At 31.4% G+C, this 23,636-nt stretch overlaps 1 protein-coding gene across 1 annotated transcript in view; it reads left to right on the forward strand.

Annotated features, from left to right (window-relative positions):
• Positions 1-23,636, forward strand: part of LOC129228606 (protein CASC3-like) — a 40,464-nt gene continuing 16,828 nt past the window's right edge. The window contains exons 1-6 of the mRNA XM_054863286.1: positions 1-129; positions 6,147-6,221; positions 12,748-12,930; positions 13,212-13,363; positions 15,953-16,117; positions 18,601-18,842. Of these exons, the coding sequence (XP_054719261.1) occupies positions 1-129; positions 6,147-6,221; positions 12,748-12,930; positions 13,212-13,363; positions 15,953-16,117; positions 18,601-18,842 (946 nt within the window). The remainder of the gene's footprint in view (positions 130-6,146; positions 6,222-12,747; positions 12,931-13,211; positions 13,364-15,952; positions 16,118-18,600; positions 18,843-23,636) is intronic.

Genomic DNA, 23,636 nt, shown 5'->3' on the forward strand with positions numbered 1-23,636 from the left:
ATGGCGGACAGACATCGAAGACGAAGAGTCAAGTCAGATGACGATTCAGAAGGATCCTATTCTGAATCGGATATTGAAGCTGAAGATGCAAATGATGCTGAAAATAGTTTGAAAGGAACACCAGAAAAGGTACTGTATTTGGTCTTAATAGGAGTTTATTGTTTGTTCGGTGAAAGGGGAAATATTTTATGTGCACATGAAAAGAAATAAATAATTCAACTTGAGTAAATGCATAAAAATATTATAATGTTTTTATAGTTCTGTATTTTAATGTTTCTTCTGTTATGTAATTTTTTCTGTTCTTCGTGGTTTCTTAAATGCATCGACTCTAATAGAGCGTATATTTTGGTTTAACTTTTTTAGTTTATTGAAGAAGGCATGAATTTTCAGTTAATGTTTTTGTTATGATGTGATCATATTTGCATGCTGTCAGTCTTTTTCACTTTTCTTAAAAACAATTTATTGATTTTCGTAAATCAGTTTGTAAATTGCAGTGCGAACTTGTATCAATAATTTTATAAATGTACCAGGTTTTAGAAATTTGAAAAACGCCCAGTCATTATTTCAAGGGACTTGTTTCAACAAAATTTATAGTCTATACACAGGGGTCTGGCCAGAGGATATTTGGGTCCGTTAACGGACCCTTCACAAAAATCCGATCAACAAAAACGGACCTTTCACAAAATCCCGATCAAACAAAACGGACCTTTCACAAAATCCGGATCAAACAAAACGGACCTTTCACAAAATCCTGATCAAACAAAACGGACCCTTCACAAAATTCTGATAAACAAGATCGGATCTGTCACAAATTGTTTATTGAAAGAGCAAATCTTAAAGCAAAATAACGCATATTTCTCATATTTCTGTGTATAAACCGATAATTTTTGAAACCTTTTTTAAGTCAAATTAGAGGGATCAGCTTATACAAAATCGGCTAATTTTGAAAAAAAAAAAAAATCGGCACTCTTGCGATGCTCCTGCAAGCAAGCGATAAATAATTGCTACTACCAAATAAATATAATGGTTGTTTGTTTTATCACAGCTAATTAGCAGCGGTGTTGTTGTAAACTTTTCTGAAAAGGCATTGGTAAGCACTTTTCTCCTCTCATGATTTAATAAACAATAATAATATATATCTGCGAAATGAACTTAGAACTGCAAAGGGATAGTAAGGGTGAGGAAAAAATATAATCGCTTCAGATAGGGTTACGGACTTCAGCTTCAGATAGGGTTACTAGGGTTACAGACTTCAAAATTATCACCACTTAGCGTTTGGCGTTGAACCTTTATAATGACTTGATTAGAAAATATTCTCATCATTTTGCCAGCTTGTCAATATTTGCGTTTTTAGGATGAGGTGCGATGTTTAATTGTTATTTTGGAAGAAAATTATATGGGTTTTGATTTTTCGATGCTAACGAAGGATGATTAACTCTCTTTTAATTAATTTTTTTTTCTTGTCTACCTTTTTGAAAAATGCAATCTTTTAACATCCGATAAGAGAATAATATTTCGTTCTTTTTTCAAGCTAACTTCGCTTTATTAGGATGCAAATAAATGAAAAGTCTCTTTATTTCTGTTATAACTCTCATTTCAAGTTTTTAAAGCAAAATTCCATTTCCTGGTATGAGTCAAAAATTAAAATGCTGAATAGATGGTTTTCTTTTCTTTTTTTTTTTTTTTGCGTCAACTGTGCCCACAGATATTAATGAAATGTTTATATGTTTATCATAGGACTCTTAAATGCAATTTTAAGCAATTTAAGATTTTAATTCAAAAATATTTCTTTTACAAGCTGTTTTTATACTTTTGATGCCTTCACTTTGAGAATTGCGATCTCTGCATCCGCTATGGGAATCCGATTTTTCGAATTTCTGATTATTATTACGCTTTGTTAAGAGGTAAACAATTAAAAATTTTTTTATTTTTGTTAAAATCACGGAATTTATAAATTTTAAACGAATTCTGTGCTTTTTAAGAGTGTCTTGGGTTCAAAAAGTTGAAATGCTGAACCCTATTCTGAATTTTATTTATTTATGTTTTTGTTACAATTATTTTAAATACTGTACAGACATATTTCTAGTACAATTTAACATAATGTAGAATGGTAGATAAATTTTGATACTTGAAAGAGCGATGCCCCCCCCCCCCAGCCAAATATCAGAAAAACACTCCAGAACGATTTTCTTGACATAGAAGAGGAAAACACTCAACTTTAAGTTTAATTGATGCAGTTTGTGCCATCTTTAAATTCTAAAAATTCGTTTTAACAAAATATTATTTTTTTTGCGAAATTTTTTTGATTTTTCACAAAATTAATTCATTTTTCACAAAATTATTTAATTTTTCACAAAAAACGGACCTTGTGAAAAATCCTGGACAGACCCCTGATACACCCATTTAACAATCTATTCATGATTATGAAAATCTATTCGTGCTTATCCAAATTTAGATGAAGGGGAAAAAAAAAAAAAATGTGTAAACCAAAATAAAATAGTAGGTGATAAATAGGGGAGATTAAGGATGGATGGGACACTGGGATGGATGGGACTCCTTCAATTATTCTTAAAAAAAACATCGTTTTCAATTTCTGACTCTTCCACTAAATGGAACAACCATAAAACCATGTTTGTTGCTATAAATCATTTTAGTTGCAGAGGTCTATGAATGTATACCAGAAAAAAGCTATTTTACACCACCAAAAGTAAATAACTACTTTATTTTCAAGGTAAGTTTTCAATCTCATTTATTGATGTTAACATAATTCTTTTTGCTGTTTTATACACCTAATAATACAGCTTTTATAAAGTAATAATTAAGTTAAACCTAAAAGTAGCATGCTTCTAGTAACAAGCTATTTTACTGAAATGTTGTGTAAAGGGAGGGATGGGACAGTATGGTTTAGGGAGGGATGGGACGTGTCCCAGCCCTCCCTTTTAATATCTGCAGCTAAATAATTATACTGATTGTCCAAATTTTTTAATATTTTATTTTTGGCATACTATCTTGTTTTCGAATTGAATTGCAGAATAAAAAGCCATTGAAATTATCAACTTGATATATAAAAATTGTATCAACTTCTATGATTTTTTCCGAAACTAATTTCTTTACATTGAAAGTTTACAGCAGTATGACTAAGTTTTCCTTACTCCTGTAATATTTATCAATCTTATTATTATTTTTATGTACTATATAATATATTTTCAATCAATTGGTTAGCTGTACTTCTTTGTAAGAAGTATAACAGTGGTTTCATTACAGGTTGTTTTCTCATGAAGCACATTATGCGAAGAAAAAACATATTGTTTACGAAAATGTAGTATATTTTTGTAAAATGAAATTTTATAATGGAAAATAACATCCAGTTACTCAAATATAAACCATAAAATAAGTACCTTTTTAATGACTCGTGTTAAAGTTTCAGACTAATTAATTTTGTTTTTCTGATTAGACATTTTAAAACATTAATAAATAAAAATAATTGATGAATGTATTTTATGAATTGAATCGGGCCCTGATAATATAACTCTAAGAATTTCAATTATGTTGGAGGAGTTGAAAGCAAGGATAATGATGAGACCTTTCAAGTACTCTTTATGAGAAAAAATGAAAAAGGAAAATTTGTCTTTCCACAAACAACAGATAGTTCTGTGATTGATAAAACAGACATTATTGCCAAGTTGCCCCCACCAAATATGGTTGGTGGAACTAGTCGAGCACAGAAAATTTTCATTTGATACTGATTCATTAAAGTATAATGTTAGATAAAATAGATGTTCCCAATGTTAAATAAACCTTACATAAATAAATGACATACTGTCTTTGTCATTTTTCATAATATTTTTGAAAACTATGTTTATGTATTTTAACTTCCAAAAATGTCCCATCCCTCCCTTATATGAGGGAGGGATGGGATACTTTTACTGCTATTGTAATTGTCTTCAGAAATGACCATTTTAATAATTACCATAAAATTTATATTTTTTAAATATATTAAAATGTTTCAATTTGTTATTCTGAAACTTTCAGTGTTATACCAGTAGAAAATAATTTATAAGAAATATTTTTGTGAGAACTGTCCCATCCATCCCTAATCTCCCCTATATGCAGCGCCTGCCAAGGGCTGAGGAGGGCCTTGCCAGCCTAGTCTGAAACTAGGTGCAGAACGGATCCAGGAATTTTTGTAAGAGGTGTTAGTGAACAAACACAATAACTCAAAGAGAAAAGAAAACCTTAGAATCGGAGAAAAACTCCTCATAATTTTATTCTTTTCAATGATCATTAAGTTTTAGATGCACTAATTCGTTAAATATTTAAATGGAGTTTTTAAAATTATATTTTGTTATTATCATTTGTTATTATTTATTTATTATTATGATTTTATTATTTATTTATTATTATTTACTTATTATTATATATTTTCTTATGTTGCAGAAAAGTGCATTAATGTATTGTTTATAAACTCATTTTGTATATTTTTTGGTTCTGAGCATACTTACAGTCTGCCCACGCATTGTATGGAATTGGCAAACATCCAGTTAAGACAAGTCTATCTGAATGAGGGGGAACTTATGAATTTTATGTTTGTGGTTCATTAATATCAATGTGACTTTGCTTAATTTAGAGTCTAACACAAATTTGTAAAAGCTGGCATCCCTGAAAATTAATAGATTCCCCCATTTCTGCATGTAAACCAGATGTTTGCCTTTCCATATAACGTGTTATCAGACTAAAGTAATTTTCAACTTTAAAAGAAAAATTTTTGCTCATTAATTATTAAAAATTTGTTGATATCGATCTTAAATTTCAAAAGTGGCAGGCAGTGGCGTGCAGATCAATATTTTTTAGGGGACTAGTTGGGTAAATTACGATACACAAAAGTAAAAGGATTTATAGATATATTATCTTCCCTATTATTATCAACTTCAGTGTTATGCTTCAAAGTTGATGGGCAACATTGCTCACTATGATGAAAATCTATTCGAGTTTTACCAAAAGTTTTCAACTGAGTAATGGCTTGGTAGTATCCTTGGGTTTTCTCGTGACGAATCGTTGCCTTGTGGAAATTGCTCATATCTGAAAATCCATTGGTATTCCAGACGCCTTTTTCCTTTTCAAAAAAGACGCAGGGCCAGCAAAATATTTTTTTTCTTGACTTACAAGCAGTCAGCCACTTAACAGTCTCAAAGTAATCTTTCTTAAAATGCTGATTGTAATTTTTTAGCTTTGCAGATATTGCTAGGTCAGGAGTAGGCCTGCTCTGTGAAATTATTTGAGCTTTCTCTTCGTCAAGTCAAAGCTCCGAACGAACGGTTTGCGAGAACGTCCAGCAGGCAGCAATTCTCTTCCGAGCTCCGGGGCAGTCTGTGCTGTTGCGCATGCTCCTCAACTAAATCCAGTTGGGGACTTGTTTTTTCGACCGAGTCCCCTTCCATTACAAAAGAAAAACACGATGGACGCAGGAAAATAACTTTGACTAGTGAATTTGTTGTTTCCTGAAACTCACATAGAAACCTGTACACTAGGTACAGAAACAAAAATTTATCCGTTGGTTTAAAAAATGCATGAAATAATAAAATAAGCTTTCGAGCGAACGCCAACGATCTAACAAAGCTATATGAGATCTGGGGAACAGGTTCTTAAGAGCTAGTCCCTCGGACAAGTCCATTTAAGACGTCGCACACAGGGGAGAAAGGGAGGGAGGAGCAGTAAAAGAAATAGCGCTTTCTAATAAACTTGTTTTTCTGCTCACGTTTTTTCTTAATAAATTATTCTGCAAGGTAATTTTTTTGAAGGGGCAAATATTTAAGGGACCAGTCTAGTCCCTCTGGTACATGGGCGGCACGCCACTGGTGGCAGGTAACCTATTACTGCTAATTGATGAATGAATCTTTACAGCATATTAGTCCAAGATTCTTACATTAAGGAAAAGTTTTACTTTGATGCAAATTTTTTAGCTTGATTTTACATAATTTGAAATAACTGCATTTTAAAAATACTAGTAAACATTTGAGGTTGTGTTGTGTCAATTATATTTTCACATGTATGGCATTGTTTCTGCATTAATGATAAATTTGATCATAGATCATATAGTAAGTGGAATTTTTGTTTTCAAATCTGAATGATTAATGTTTTTGTTGTAGGATGGTGTTCCTAAGGCTGACAATTCAGAGTATGAAAGTGCTGAAGAAGAAGAAGATAAAGCAACTGATCAAACAGTAAGAGAAAAGTTTATTATTTTTGTTCGTTGAACTTTGTTAACATGAAATTCATGGGACCATAATAATAGCTATTTCATGTTAACCGGATATCATCTTATTCAATAAATTACTAAATAATTAAATTCACAGGACCAAACAAGTATTTCATGTAAAGCAATTTTTTGGATTTAAAGCAATTTCCTGTTATTGAGGTTCAACTGTATTGCAATTCAGGAACCGGTCCGACAAGAGGCCATGTCAGCCTACTTAAACACTAGAGTCTCGGTCATTGAGAAGTAGTATGATTTGATAAGTTTTATGAATAAGGGGGTAATGGTGGCCAAACTGACAAGGGGCCCGTGTTACCTCTTGGCGACCCTGTTCAGGAATGTATATATATTTTCTATTTTCTAAGTATGATTTGTGTCTTAAGATCAATGGGCAAAAAAATGTGTTTACTCTGTGGCAAAATTTCAGGGTTGGATGACCAAATTTTAAAAGTCCCCTTCTTGAAAATAGTTTTGGCTGGAGTTGTTGCCCACGGCAAATTCGCCAAGAAATACAGAATTAGTATGTCCCTTGCCTGTGATGATTATATTCTAATTGTTATTGTGCAGTATTTATATTTTAAGCTGAATGACAGTCATTATTAAGGATTGTATAAAGTTGTTCTAGAAAGCAAGACATTAAATGCTTTAGAAAGTAGGAATCCAAAAATTTGATTTCCTCCACACATAAAACTTAGAAGTGAAAAGTTTGAGTTTTAACTCCTGTTAGAAAAAACTGTATGCAGTTCAGTACAAAAACTGTATCAATTGTCTAAGAGCATTGTTTATTGAATATTTTTTGTGATGTATTTTGTCATTTTAAAAGTATTTTGAAGTTTGTCCTTTTTTAATGAAATTTTATTTTCAAAAGCCTTGGTTCCTAAAAGTTGCATTCCCTTCTAATGCTCTTGAACGTAAATACGATATTAATATTTATCATGATGCAATTTGTGGTTTTCAAAGTATTTTGCATTTTGTCCTTTTTAAAACATATAATTTTATTTCAAAAAGCCAAGCATCAAAGTGCACCCTCCTGTGGGTGCCGGCACTTGAGGACATATACAAGATTAAATGCTCTGGGGTAGATGTTCACCCCCTTGCACTCCTCTTCCAGCTCTCTGGGCATCATCATCTAATTACTCAGGGTTCATACACCCTTGAAAAACCTTGAAAGTGCTTGAAAACCCTAAAAAAGTTTTAAAACCCTTGGAAAAGTTCATTAGATTTTGAATTCTTTCAAAAATCATTGAATTGTACTCAAAATGTTTTGAAAAATATTTCACCGATGCAGTTTTCTGAACGTGTGTTTGATATGCAACATCACGAAAAATTGCTGCTCTGTTTGAGGTTTCAATCTTTTTGCATCTTGGAAATATTTTGATGTTTTTAACAATCGGAAGTTTTTCTGTCATGTGTTACCTTAGATTAGCTTATTTTTTGTTTAATTTCAATAACCAGCAAAGGAACTATTTTTGAAATCATTACAACATTAAACTTACTCGGATTTCGCAGGAAATTGCTCTTGTTGTTTGAAATTTCAATCTTTTTGCATCCTGCAAATATTTAAATATTTTGACTAATCGAATATTATTTTTGCATATATTTTTACCTTAGATTAGCATATATTATGTTTAATATTAGTAAAAATAAAAAAATTTATTTTATTGAAAGCATTTGAACGTTGAACGTACTCAGACTTCGTGAAAAATTGCTTCTCGTGTTTGAAATTCCAATCTTTTTGCATCTTGCAAATATTTAAATATTTTGGCTAATCGGATGTTATTTTCACACATGCTACCTTAGATTAGCATATTTTATGTTTAATTGTAATAATAAATAAATAAATTTTATCTTATGGGGAAACACGCCAACATTTAACTTTATTCATGAAAATTTGCTTCACTTGTTTGAGATTTCAATCCTTTTGCATCTTGTAAATATTTCTTTAGTTTTGACAATAAGGAATTATTTTAACGCATGCTACATCAAATTTACTTATTTTATTTTCTTTTTTTTAACAACTAAAATTAATTACTTTTGTTTTGTTAATTTAAAAACTAATTAAATTTTACAATTTTGATTTTAATTATGATTTGCTAATTTTTTGTTATTGTATATTTTTTGGGAAAAAAAATCAATTCTAAACAATTGAGCACCTAACATTAAAACTTAAAAGTTTGTGTTTTAAATATAAAGTTGAATTGTATAGTTTTATGAAGTTGAATTTTAAGTACATCATTTTCTTTATGTCTGCTAAAATAATTAAAGTATGTAACAGGTGTGACTGTTTTGGTTATTCACTGGAAATCCAATTTAATAAACTTTTAAATTTAAAAAAGTGTTCGTTATGCTTTTACTTTCCAACCTCCGATTTCCCCCCTTTACCTTTAATGTTCAAAATTACTGCTTTAGTAGGGTTGTGAGCACTTGGAAGAGCTTACCGGAAGACGATGTAATCAGCATGGCGATAGATACAGGGGTCTGTCCAGGATTTTTCACAGGGTCCGTTTTTTGTGAAAAATGAATTAATTTTGTGAAAAATCAAAAAATTTCGCAAAAAAAATTGTTAAAACGAAATTTTAGAATTTAGAGATGGCACAAACTGCATCAATTAAACTTAAAGTTGAGTGTTTTTCTCTTCTATGACGAGAAAATCATTCTGGATATTTTTTCTGATATTTGGCGGGGGGGGGGGGGGCATCGCTCTTTCAAGTATCAATATTTATCTACCATTATCTACCATTCTGCATTATGTTAAATTATACTAGATATATTTCTGTACAGTATTTAAAATAATTGTAACAAAAATATAAATAAATAAAATAAAATTCAGAATAGGGTTCAGCATTCAACTTTTTGATCCAACACACTCTTAAAAAGCACAGAATTTCGTTTAAAACTTATAAATTCCGTGATTTTAACAAAAATAAAAAGATATTTCAATTGTTTACCTCTTAACGAAGTGTAATAATCATAAAAAATTCGAAAAATCGGATTCCCATAGCGGATGCAAAGAGATCGCAATTCTCAAAGTGAAGGCATCAAAAGTATAAAAACGGCTTGTAAAAGAAATATTTTTGATAAAATTATTTTAAAATTGCATTTTAGTGTCCTATGATAACATATCATTAATATCTGTGGACAAAGTTGACCAAAAAAAAAATAAATAAATAAATAACAGAAATAAAGAGACTTTTCATTTATTTGAATCCTAATAAAGCGCTGTTAGCTTGAAAAAAGAACAAAATATGATTCTCATATCGGATGTTAAAAGATTGCGTTTTTCAAAATGCAGACATCTAAAGAAAAAAAACCGGTAATTAAAAGAGTTAATTTAAAGTTCATCATCCTTGTTAGCATCGAAAAATCAAAACCCAGATAATTTTCTTCCAAAATAACAATTAAACATCGCACCCGCACCGTAAAAACGCAAATATTGACAAGCCAACAAAATGATGAGAATATTTTCTAATCAAGTCATTATAAAGGTTTAACGCCAGACGCTAAGTGGTGATAGTTTTGAAGTTGGTAACCCTATCTGAAGCGATCATATTTTTTTCTCACCCTTACTATCTCTTTGCAGTTCTAAGTTCATTTCGCAGATATATATTATTATTGTTTATTAAATCATGAGCGGAGAAAAGTGCTTACCAACGCCTTTTCAAAAAAGTTTACAACAACACAGCTGCTAATTAGCTGTGATAAAACAAACCATTATATTTACTCGGCAGTAGCAATTATTTATCGCTTGCAGGAGCATCGCAAGAGTGCCGATTTTTTTTTTTTTTTTTTTTTCAAAATTATCCGATTTTGTATAAGCTGATCCCTCTAATTTGACTTAAAAAAAGGTTCCAAAAATTATCGGTTTATACACAGAAATATGCATTATTTTGCTTTCAGATTTGCTCTTTCAATAAACAATTTGTGACAGATCCGATCTTGTTTATCAGAATTTTGTGAAGGGTCCGTTTTGTTTGATCGGGATTTTGTGAAAGGTCCGTTTTGTTTGATCGGGATTTTGTGAAAGGTCCGTTTTGGTTGATCGGATTTTTGTGAAGGGTCCGTTAACGGACCCAAATATCCTCTGGCCAGACCCCTGAGATAGCTTAAGGAGGGTCATTGATCTTCATTGAGGTCTAATAAATTGACTAGGACCATCCTAGCTAATCCCAGTGCCTGTTGCTGGTCATCATATTTGTATTTATATGCACAATATTTTGACTTAATAAACTATTTAAACACAAGAAAGAAGTTGTCTGATATCAAAAATGGTTGTTGTACGTATGTATATTTAAGTAACAGAAGTCTTCGTCTTAAAAATTATGCCCCCCCCCCCCTGTTTTGCTCTTTGAAACTTGCAGGTGATTTTTCATAAACTCACAACAACACCAAAATATTATTGGTTTCCTAAATTTAAATTCTAACGCAAACAATAACTCATTTGTTTCCAAAAGATAACTACTTCTGTCATAATATGTATGTCAACTTGTGAATCTTCTCAATTTGGATGTATGACTTTATGAATCTGAACTTGCATATTTATTGACTGCATCAAGTTATTCTGTAAAAGCAGGCTCAAGTTTACATTCAGAGTATTTATCACTTCTTAAGCTGCTTTTGCAAATTTTGAGGTGTGGAGACTGGACTGGGGACTTTCATAAAATGTTTTCTTTCTTACTAATTTTTAAATTTACTTCAGCACTGTTGAAATGCTTTATTGGCTGAAAAACTAAATTACATACATACAAGTAATTGATTTGCATATTTATAAAAAAATTTGAAACCTCTAATATTTTAGAACTTCATGGTGCAACTAGAAATTACCTTCTGGGTGGTGTTTTTGGTCCTAACTGTCTTATATGTATACAAACCACTGGATTAATATTGGAAATGAAAGTTGAAACCTGGGGTGGGGGAGGGGATGGAACCTCCTTTCTGGCTGTGCCACTAAACTTTAGCTGATTCTAAAAAATATACTACTTTGAATGTGAAGATTGCAAAACTAAACCTTGTGGGATCTGCTTCTCTTTATGACAGAGTTTTTCAAGCATTTTCAGAAAAACCTTCGACACAAAAAATCTTTTATCAAATCTCTTGTTGTAGAAAATGCAATTTTGTTTTCCTTTATTTTTTTACCTTATTTCCTATTATTTATATGATTGCATTAAATGAAACCTGCATGCAATATTTTTATTATGAACCAGCTGCATTGCCCGGCTTTGCCCGGTTTATTTTGAAAAAAAAAATTGTGTCAAGTGACGTATATTCAACAATCAGGCATAAATAAAAGAAAAAAAAAATCATCATGCTAAATTTCAACTCCAAACAATGACGACAGATATTAAAATACTTTTAAGAAATTAAAATGAGAAAGATGGATTTAAAAAGCGTAACTATGGAAACACAAAATAAAATAAGTTTCAGAATTGAAAATGAGAAAGATAGAAACAATGGATTCAAAAAGCGTTACCGTGGAAACGCAAAATAAAATGGTTAAAAACTTGAATAGAGAACAGATTTTTGAACTTCATTTAATTCGCTTGTAACTTTTTTTCTAATGGAGATAGAAAATTAAACTTCCGACCATAGGTCGAGTTAGATCTGGAGTAAAAAAGATAGCTCTTTTCAATGGTGTCAAAACGAAAACTGTAGGACAATTCATTCACTTTTTATTGATAAATTTAATGAAGAAAGTAGTGCCTAAATTTCAGCTAAGCCTAAACAAATTCGATCTAAAAACGTAAATAACTCCCGCCGCAATTAAGTTAGAGCGTTGGAACAAATTGCGTAGAACGCAGAAAATTCTTCCCTTTGCAACGATATATAATATTACTAAATGCGAGTAATTTTAAACCCCCATATTCGGGAATTTATGCGAAAATTCAGCCTAAATTGGAATAAAAAAAGAACCATTCATCGAATTTTTTTCGAACTGGTCTGCAAACCTTCTCAGGACTTAAAGGAACAAATTGAAAATTTCAGCGAAATCGGCAGCGTAGTTCTCGAGTTTTGCGAGTTCAAACAAACAGACACTTTTTGGACACTTCATTTTATACTATGTAGAGATTTATTATATTGCCTTGAAAAAAATGTTTTTTTGCTTTGAGAAGTGCTTGAATTTTTTTCTCTCTAAAGGGTATGAACCCTGTTACTGTATTTCTTGGTGTATTTGTAGTTCTTTAAATATTTTGTAGTTTATCTTTAGGCTGATATATTGTGCATGAACTTTTTATTCAGAAAAAAGGTTTTTCTCAAAGCATTTGAATGCCTCAATAGTTATTAGGCAAGTTCTGACTGCATTTTCCCTGTCTTGTTATGCTACCTAACGCCTAACCTGTCAAACTACTGAATGTTACAACTGCTTACTATGTTTTTATTTGTTAATAATTTTTTCTTTCATAATTTATTTATTTGTGTTTGGGGGGGGGGGTAGGCAGGCAACATATTTTAAAAATGATCTGATAAGTAATTCTTTTGTTTTTATTCTATAATGTCAGCTTGAAGAGTCTAGATCTAAAGATCAAGAATCTTTATCTGAGGTAGTTGATGAAGAGGGTGGTGAAGAAGGTATCGCTGAAACAGATGACGTAGATGGCGATTTTTTAAATGGTGATAATCCTGGGGATGTCTCAGATGATGGAGAATATGTAGAAGAAGAGAGACAACAGGGTGATGGAGAGGTAATTTACTTCATTTTGAGACTGCTTTGTTTAAAAAAATATTTTATCTAAGCATGTTCTGCTCAATTTGATGAATTTACACAGTAAGGGGAAAATGCTTAAAATGCAAGCAGCTTTTTTTTTTTGACAGTAAATATATTTAAGACAGGCAAATCATAGAACCAATAGTTTTCTAATACTTGATATTAATCAATGTATATTTATCATTTCTTTTAATATTTTTATGTAACTCATTTGTTTTTTGTACATTAATGAACTATTTTTTTTCAATTAAATTTCAGGAATGTTCCCCAGCTAGTCCAATTGTTGAAAAAGAATTAGATTTTGATGAAGATAGAAGGAACCCACAGTATATTCCTAAGAAAGGTATTTTCTATGAACATGATGATAGAAATAATGAAGATCTGAAAGAAAAGGAAGAAGAGCCTACAAGGTAGATTTTAACTTTTTTGAAATTCTTTAATCTGTTTTGGAACATTTGCTTGTTTCATGTTTTTATTTTTATTCATTTGCTGATTGAAGGAGGTGGAAACTTTGAAAATTATCAAAATTTCTGTCACGAATCCGGGAATTACCATGTGTCACTTTTAGAATGTTGTTGTCTTTTGCCAGCTAGGCTGACAATTTGGTGTGTGTTGCTTTACTTTTCCAGCTGTACCATAATTTGGTGTGAACTCCGACTTCTACAGTATACAACACATATGTCATAGAAACCCTTTTATAGGACAGGCAACCATTCACACAAAGGAAGGGCAAGGACAGGAGAAAAAATACATCCCTGCCTGAGCCGGGATTCAAACCCAGGTCCGACCCATCACAGTCTGACTTCTCTGACCACTAGGCAAGGCCACCGACTTATCATTAGCATACTTGCCAACTCTACTGCTTTTAAAAGGAGACTCCCGTTTTTTACGTCTTATCTCCCGATTTCCTGTTTTTTACCATTTTCTCCCATTTTTAGTTTTTTAGTCAATCATCAAAATGTTCCAGTTTCTTCTCAATAGATGGCGCTCACTTCTAGTCATCCATCAATGCCAGGGAAAAGTAGAACTCCATATATTGCATAAAAATATGGACTGAAATCAATTTTTCCCCCAGGGATAGGAATTCTATGACAATTATGCTGGAGAAGGCCAAAATAGATTTTCTGCACCAACTTGCAGCAAAGTTACATTATGGACCTACCTGCGCCATTTTTTTTCCTATGCATGATGTGTAGGAACGCCAGAAAATGGTTCCAGCTAAGTACTTCATCTTCCCCGTATTTATTTGTAAGATGCGAAAATGCTTTTTTTTTTTTTTTGTTGGCACGGAATTTAGTGTGCACTGAAGGAATTGGCTTGTTGAAGAGCTTTCAATTTTTTCAATTAATAACTCATTTTGTAAAAAATTATTTTTGGAAGCTTTCCACATTGCATGTTCAACAAAGCACATGCTTTGCCAAAAATTGCAGCAGATTTCAATCTCTTTCCATCTTGAAAATATTTCAATTATTTTGAAAGTTGAAAGTTATTTCAACATGTGCTACCCTATACCTACTTATTTTACATTTTATTTTAATATTTTTTTTATTTTCCCCCGGATTTTAGTAATTAATTTTTTATAGTTACTTTTTTGGTGGGGATTGGAGAATGTATGAAAAGCAAATGCACTCATTTGATTTTTCATCCACAGTATTTTGTATAGTTCTGGTATTTGTACTAATTAGCTTAAATATTAAAAAAATTCCTATTGCATTTCAAATTTAATGTTCACGGCATTTTAAAGCATAATGTAATAATATTGATGTGAAATATGTCGCTGGTGAATCATCTATGTATTTCAAGTGGAATCTCCTGTTTTTTTTCCTTCGAAGGTTGGCAAGTAAATATTAAAATTTTTTAATACTTACAAAATATAAGTGATAAGATTATGTTGCGAAGACGCTTTTTTGTTTAATTTTTGGATAATTCTGTTGCGTGCAACAACTGTTATAAAGATCGCATGGATGAATGTAATATTTCAATTAACTTTGAATGAGCCATTTAGTGCTTGTAAACTTGCTATCCTATTTATTGATTTTTTTTTTAATTTTTTTTTTTTTTTTTTTTGTGTGTGTTAGATACAGAGTATCTGAGCATCTGGAAAGTCTTGGATTTCGACCATGATCAAATTTGGTCATGCAAAGTCATGATATTCAGATGCTCGAAAGTCATAGAAACTGGCAATAGGTCATAGATTTTAAGTCGTAGAACACATATACTAACTAAATTATACCAATGAGGGGTAAAATATTTGTTTTTTTTTTTTTTTTTTTTCCACGCTTTACCCTTAAATTCTTGATTTTTTACGCGTTTCAAAATCTGATTGCTTCCACTTCAACAACATTTGCTCGTATTTGTGTCATATGTTATTCTACCTCTTCGATATTAATAGTTTATGTTAATTTATTGTTTTAAATTCTTTTTACATTTCATATGGTGTAACTAAAAACTTGCACATTTGTCATTAGGTTTCATCAGTGTTTATCTTAAATTTTTGAAGATTTTAGATAGTAAAATTTATGTAAACAGTTAATGAAGGACGTTTAGGATGGCGATAGAATATGAAAATCGTTAAATTTTTATTACAAGTTTATTTGAAATCAGGAAATGTTGCTAATTATTTAAATTTGAAAATTGTTTCAACAAACTTTTTTTTTTCAAATGGTTGTGTTTGAGATTTCAATCTTTTTACATCCCATTTTAATCGTTTTAAATGATGTAAGTTATTTTTATATATGCCTTAATATCATTGAAATTTTGTTGCCCTAACAATCAAATATGTATCTCATGCTATGGTGCAATTTATTGTTGGTGACATCAGAGTGCAGCCAGATCATAGACAGATTTGGGCTATTTTGCATAAAATGATACTTTCAACACTACTTCTCATAATATATAGAATTTTAATTAAAGGTTAGGTTCAAGGCTTGTCATTATGGTTTATATGTTTTCTTAACTTTGCAATGAATGTTTGCTCATATGTCGAATTTTCTTTTTAGGGACCGAAAAAAGAAATTATGGCTTGATGAAGGCAAATGGGGTCATGATCGTTTTCGAGAAGAGGAGCAGTTTCCAAAATCTAGGCATGAATTAATTGAAACATATGGATATGATATTCGTAATGAAGATGGTCCTCCTCGTGCAAGAAGAAGGAGAAGATACGGGTATAATTCTTTGATATTTTAAGATTTTGAACTTCATATGCGTTACTGGGCTCACGTAACATAGTAAAAATGTAAACAGTGATGAGATTTTTCCGGCTTTTTCTGTTGACTCTTAAAACCTTCCCTCCTTTTCCTCTCTTTTTTTTTTTTTTTTTTTTTTTGCCTCTTTCAAGCTATTTTTTTTTTTTCAAAAATCGGAATGAAAATCAATTTTTTTAAATTTTTGGTCCCCCATTTCTTATTTTTTTCTATTTTTCTTCCTCGAATCTTCATCCTCTGCGACATCTGCCAAACACGTATGTTTCGGAATCATGCCAATGATGTCAAACACATGCTGCGCCGAAGTTTGCATGTCTCGTTTGAGATTTCAATCTTTTTGCATCCTACAAGTAGTTTAATTATTTTTAATGTTGGGTGGTTTTTTACTATATGCTACCTTATATCTGCTTATTTTTCATCATTTCAATAATATTTTTATTTCTTTAATTTATTTTAGAAAAAAAGCAAAGTTCAATCAAAAAATTTGGCATAGAACCCACAGTCTCGAATTTGATTGAAACTTGGCATGGTTATTTTTTGTGTATTTAAGAAAGTGTAAAAAATATTTATGGTGAATCTCAAACCGTTTATGCTTTGCAACCTCTTAAAAGTTTTGAAATTTCATAACTAAATGAGGCAGCTCTTTTGATTCTGAATATGTATTAGCGAGTTTTTAAAGACAAATTTTGGGTTCCAATGCAAGGAAAGAGAGAACCAATCGTTTATAAACATACATATTTATTTATTTTCAATTCTTACTATGAAAAGTATGTTCTACCACAAAAAGAAAGTTTAGATTTTTCTCTCTGTTGTAAATTTTTTCTGTACAAACAGACCTAATTTTAACATTTATGTTCTCACTCGTTTATCTCAAATGTTTTTAATAAATATATGAAAAGTTGACACTATTGTGCGATGCATCCAAGATTGATTTCTGACTCCTCCAACCCTTTGTACAAGAACTCAGGTTTACGAAATTGTTGCTTCTTTTTTAAAAATTTAGATTTATTTAAGAATAAACACTCTTGCAAGAAATGGTACAATGCAGCAAATTGTACAAAATTATTACTTATACTTAGTAAAGTATGTATTACTTTTAAAACTGGTAAATTAGCTATTTTTTATTGAATTTTTGAATATCATGGCTTCTAGGTTCTATTTTGATGCGGTTTTGGATATCATCCATTTTACGAAATTTTTTTGGATTTCCTCCTTTTTGCTCTCTGACATTCTCATGCCTGTGCAAAACAATCTTTTGTCTTGCTTGTGTTACCGAGTAATCTCTGTTGCTGATGGGTTAGGTTTATTTTTAAAATTTAATTTGTTTGAAACATGCCGACTTTTGCCTGAAATCATAAACCAGCACTGTGTACTAGTCCGAATCTAAAAAAAAAAAATTTTTTTTGGAAATTCATGTTGATAAAACGTTGCCCCTACAGCCCCACATGTACCATAAAATGAACTTGATATTTTATTTAAATGTGTATGTAATTTTTTAAAAGATAAATTATTAAGATCAATTTTTTTCTAGTTTGTTTTTCTGTTCAAAGTGTAGATCACTAACCAATTTGTTTGTCAATGACTCTAAATGCCCAAAATGGTTTTATCTATTTTTCACGAAGTCACTTGAGTTGGGAGTTTGGCTTTCTGACATTTGCAAAACATTTTAGAATGTTCAGCATCATTGAGGGAATTAACTCTTGAAAGGCACAAAAATTCTTTTGTTCTAAAGATGGTCATAAAGGATATAAAATGCTAATTGGTTATTTAGTTTTAATAAATCTGAAATTTCGATTAAATTCGATATAAATCATTTTAAATATAATTGTATTTGGCATGCTCGCAAACAGGATGAGATTTCAATCCGCATTATAAAAACACTCTTTGATATTTTTGCAATATAGGGCCTTGACCAATTGATGAAACAAACATGAATGATTTTTGCTTTTAAAATATTGGAATTCGCTAACTGTGAATAAAACCAAAAAATGGTGAATTTCAAACTAAAAGTTTGAAATTCACCATTCTTAGTTTAATAGATTTTATACCCATAGATATATGTGTAAGTTCTTAAAATTGTTTCTTGCATCACTTTCAGGAATTTTTACTTTGTACTTCTGCTGTATTTTAGAATTCCTTTTGAACACTTAAAATTTAAGAGTTTAAGTCTAATTTGTAGTCAGCTGTAAAAGCAATTTATATAAGTGGTCAGTCTAATGTTTCATGGTGTGTAACTTGTTGGCAATATCCAACAGTTGTTGATTTTGAATTAGAGCTTATTCATTAAGTTGAAACTAAATTGTTTACCTTTTTTGGTTTAATTGTTGATTATTTTCACTGCAGCATTTCGTTGCGAATCGACTGATATTCTGGAAGTTTTGTTTATTATTTTGTGTCCTATAGTAAGGTTTATATTTAATGAAATGTTTTCTTTCTACGTTCAGAAGAGGACCGACTAAATATGAGAGGAATTGGGAAGATGTTTCAGCATATGGAAGAGAGCGCTTCAAAGCTGCACCCCGTGGATTTCCCAGAGGTCGAAGAGCCCGTGGTCGCTTTAGGGGAGCTCCTAGATTTCGTGGTAGAGGTAGAAGATCTTTTTCCGATCGTGACTCTGACAAAAATGAAGCAGAACTTAATGGAAATATTGATGAAGTGCCTGATAATGAAGATGTTCCATGTCCTGGTAAGCTTGATTATTTTTTCTGAAAAAATAATCTTGTGAAGGACAAAGGCTGTTGAATGTAAATTCTATGTCTTTACCTCATTGTGTTTTTATTATTTTGCTGCTTAAATGATAATTTTGAAAACGTGATTGTTTTATGTTTATGCTGACTTTTTAAGTAGTTACGTAACATTTGAAACGGGACTTCATTTGGATCTTTGTAGCATTCCGAATTCGATTCAGAGGAATTCGTTAATTAAGTATAATGTTTTTGAATTCTGATTTATTTAATTTTCTGAATGAGATAATAGTATGATGATTAAGTCTGCCGTTAAGGCTCAAAAAATACTGTACTGAGTGTAAAAATGTAGCACTTTATACTAAAAATAGCTTCATTCATCAGTATTTAATGACATATTGTTGTCTTTTTTTTTCGTTATTATTTTTTGAATTTGATTTATTGTACTTTACAATTAGTTGACAAATTGTGTGTGCCTTTTGAAAATTGAGTGGTTTGACTAAAGTGGAAAATAGGCTACATGATTTTATGAATAGAAGTAAAATAATGACTTGTTATAAATGTAATTACAGGGTTGCCACGCACCAGGAAAACATGGAATTGTCAGGGAAAATGAATATGGCCGAAAATGGTCAGGGAAAATGAAAAGTGACATGTTTTTCTGGAAATGACAGGGGAGTTTGTTTTATTTTCCGATCGTTCTTAGCTCGGCGCTATGTGAAGTCAAGAATAATTTCTTTCAACTTGCTTTTCCCACCGCCATTCACCATAGCAGTGGTCGGCAGACATGCGCTGAAGGTACATTTTGTCTTCGTAGTTAGCGGGCTCTGTTTAAGTGCTGCTTTTTTACGTCAGCAATTCTGAAATTGTTATTACTATTTTGAGTACGCTGCACATTGTTTTGTTGTTTTGTCTGCGTGTGCGTCATAAGTTCTTAATGAGCTGCAATAATCTTTTCATGTTTTATATTATTTCTTTAAATTTAATTATTGTAATTGTTTTCTTCTAGGCAGTTTTGTTCTGTAAATTTTGTAAGTTTTGTCCTGTAAAAAAGTTTTTTTTTTTTACAGGAGTATCACTAATCTTTTAGAATTTTGGTAGTGATCTTTGATGACTATTTCAATGCGCTTCTTTCTTTCAAAATAAAAAGAATCCGATTAAAAAAAAAAAAATCTGCTCATCAGAGAGTTGTGATTGTTGCTCAAAATTTTACTTCGACAGGGGACTTTCACTAATTCAAAAATTGGCAAATCAAATCAAACTCAGCAATATGATCAAATACTAATTGTGTCTCAGAAGTTTTTATCCATTTCGTAACATAATGATGCGATTGAAATACATTTTGTTCCAAACGTACCTTAACTTATTCAATACTCTTAACCAATCTCATCACATTTTTATCTAGCTGTGTGTTTTTCATAACAACCGCGAGTTCCACCGTAAATCCACATAAAAACACAATACTGCATAAACAAAATGTTCCATATGTTCATCTTTACCACAATTAATTAAATACCTTGTTGTACCTTCAGATTTTTTTTTAATACCCTAATTGATATATATAATTATAAATACATAGAATTATATTAGTATACGGAATATATTACATAAAATAGTTGACATACACCTGGAGACAAAATATACATGTACACATAGTATTTAATACCAGTGAGCTCACATATTTGGTATAAAAGACAACAAAATTCGTGAGGAAAGGAAGAGAGAAAAATGCTACAAAGGTAGTTAGTAAATATGCATGCATTGGAGGAGAATAAAAGAAACAATTGATTAGCGTGGCAAATTCAACGTGAAATCTGAATATCTATATGATGACACATTTCAAACACAAAAAATATATTGATTCTATTTCAATAGGACATTGATATTGCAAAATGAAACCAAATTCATAATACCTTATTAGTTCATACGCATGTTACAATACCGATTGGCACATGTACCATATTCTTAAAAATACAATAGTATTGTGAACCATTTACATTAAAACCCTGAATTTTATAAATATATCAACACATGTAAAAAATATAACAATTTCCAATGAGAAAATTTTTTGCAAAGAGTTGATAAATAACAGAAGAATTAAAACTAAATGTTCATGACAGTCCGAAAATGTCACAAATGTCCTGTTTATGATTAATTTATCAAAGTAGTAAATTCCTATATTACCTATCCCAAGGAAGATAGAGATAATGACTCAAAACCTCACTAGACTGCCAACAGTCCGGCTAGGCAAACGTATTCGTATGGCCACTCAGAATACGTTTTAATCTTTTTCTCCATGCGTCTAGTTCCTTCTCCTTAGGTTGTACCCTGAAATTAGAACTTCAGAGGAATTATTACCACTGCTATTGTCATTGGGTTGCTGGGGGTTGGGATGAAGATCAGATTGACGGGGGGGGTACCAATAGTAAACGGTCTATATGTATCAGGAACACTTTTGCTGCCGGGTTTTCGGCATATTGAATCTGATAGGTAACTGGTGACTTCTGTGCAATAATTTGGTAAGGACCAGAATATCTTGGCTTGATGGTCTGTTTCGATTTTATGTAAACAATGTCTCCCTTTTTCAACACTCGTAATTTCGCTTTACGGTGTTGTCTTTCATTTTGCATTTGCTTCTTCTGAAAACAGTTGTCATATACTTGTGCATACACTTCTTGAGTTTGCTTAAAAATTTTATGCAAATTAAAGTCTATATCTATAGGTAGTAGATAGTCACTGTTAAATGTATCAAAAGGTGAAGATAAAGCACGTCCGAAATGAACGACATTTGGGGAAAAACCAGTTGTACTGTGAATGGAGGAATTGTATATAATTTTATGAAGGTGCATTGCATGATCAAAGGAAAAACCTTCCTTTTCCAGAGCAGTTATTGAACCTTTTAAACTTTGGTTGACCCTCTCACAAATTCCATTACTCGACGGATGCCCGGTAGAAATATGGGATAAATATACGCCAAATATTTGCGTAAACTTGTCGAAAACTTCACTAGAAAATTGTGGTCCAAGATCTGTCAAAATCGATTCTGGTCTTCAGTGCGTGCAAATGTACTGAAAAAGCTTGTTAACCACATTTATTGCTGTGGTTGACTGTAATTTATACAATTCAAGATGTCTTGAAAATGTATCTATAATTGTTAAAATATGGCAATTGTTTGAAAAAGGTCCTACCAGATCCATTGCGCAAAGAACAGAATTTCTCTTTGGCAGGTCTGCTGATTGTAGAGGTGCTTGAGGTATTACACGGTTTTTACTCAAAATGCAGATTTCGCATGAAGCCACAAAATTCACGCACTGACTGTAACAATTTTTAAAATAATATTTTTCTGTTAATTTCTGGTAAGTTTTTCTTACTCCAAGGTGAGAAATGTGGGCTATTCTTAGTACTTTAAATTTTAAAGACTGTGGAACTACAATTTTTAGCGATATATTTTCTTGATCTTCTGGTTTTTTTACATACATAAGTAATTTTGAAACAGGATCAATAATGAAATATTTTTGATTTTCTCTCTCAACCCTATTAATAATATTATTGTATATTTTTGACAGTTCTGCGTCTTTTAGTTGTTCTTTTAAAATAGTCTCTTTTGTCACTTCTAACAATGGATCATTCTGATTTTCTGACCCGATGATGTTTAGAACATGCTGAAAATCACTTTCAGTAAATTCTTCTTTTTGTCCGGAATGATTTTGGTATGTCTCTTTGCTCTTTTCTTGGGTGTTTTCATCAGAAGCGTGAATTGTGTTTATATTTTCATCTTGGTACTCACATGAAAAATCAGGTAGTAAGTCGTTTGAATCATTCAAAATGTGAACAGCTGAATTATCCTTTAAAATTTGAGGATCTTTTGTAATATCTGTAATGTTGTTCGCTTTTATTGGCAATCTGGATAAAAAGTCCAAAAACAAATTTTTCACTCCAGGTAGATGTTTAAACGTATAATGATATTCACTCAACTTCATTAACCATCTAGTGGTTATATCTGCTGGGTTTGACGTTTTCCCGTATTTATCTAATGCCTTGGCATCTGAAAGGATGATGAACTTAGTATTATAGAGATAATATTTAAAAGCTTCTACACCTTTCACTAATGCCATGAGTTCCAGCTGTAGTGCCGGGTATCTCTTTTCGGATTTGGAAAGATTCTTTGAGAAGAACGCAATCGGTAGTAAGTAATTATCATGACTTTGCATCAAAGCTGCCGAAATAGCTACTTTTGATGCGTCGGTGTTTAGGACAAAAGTCTTCGACCAATCTGGTTGCTGGACAAAAGGTTGTTTGAAAAAGAATTCTTGTAACCTTCTAAATATATTCTCGTGCTCTGGAAGCCATTCAAAATTCGCTTTCTTGGTCGTTAAATCAATCAATGGTTGTATTAAAGTTGCAAAATATGGGATCATATGTCTGTAATATCCACAGACGCCTATAAATCTCTTTAACTGTCTCTTTGTGTTAGGAGATGGGAACGATTTAATTTTCATGATATTTGATTGGACAGGAAAGATTTTGTTTTGATTAATTCAAAAACCTAAATAATTGATTTCCTCTTTGAAAAATTCACACTTGCCAGGCGAAAGGGTGATATTAAATTTAATTAAAGTGTCCAACAATGTTGTCATCTTTTGCGTAAATTCTTGAAATGTATTGGCACATACAATTATGTCATCCATATAGGCGTACGTGTCTTGTAACTTAGATTCTTCTAAAATTAAATCCATCAGATGTTGGAAAAATGACCCACCAGAACGTAAACCGTACGGTAATCTACGGTAGCAGAA

This window comes from Uloborus diversus, chromosome 8 (assembly GCF_026930045.1).
Source record: "Uloborus diversus isolate 005 chromosome 8, Udiv.v.3.1, whole genome shotgun sequence".
NCBI classification, from domain to species: domain Eukaryota; kingdom Metazoa; phylum Arthropoda; class Arachnida; order Araneae; family Uloboridae; genus Uloborus; species Uloborus diversus.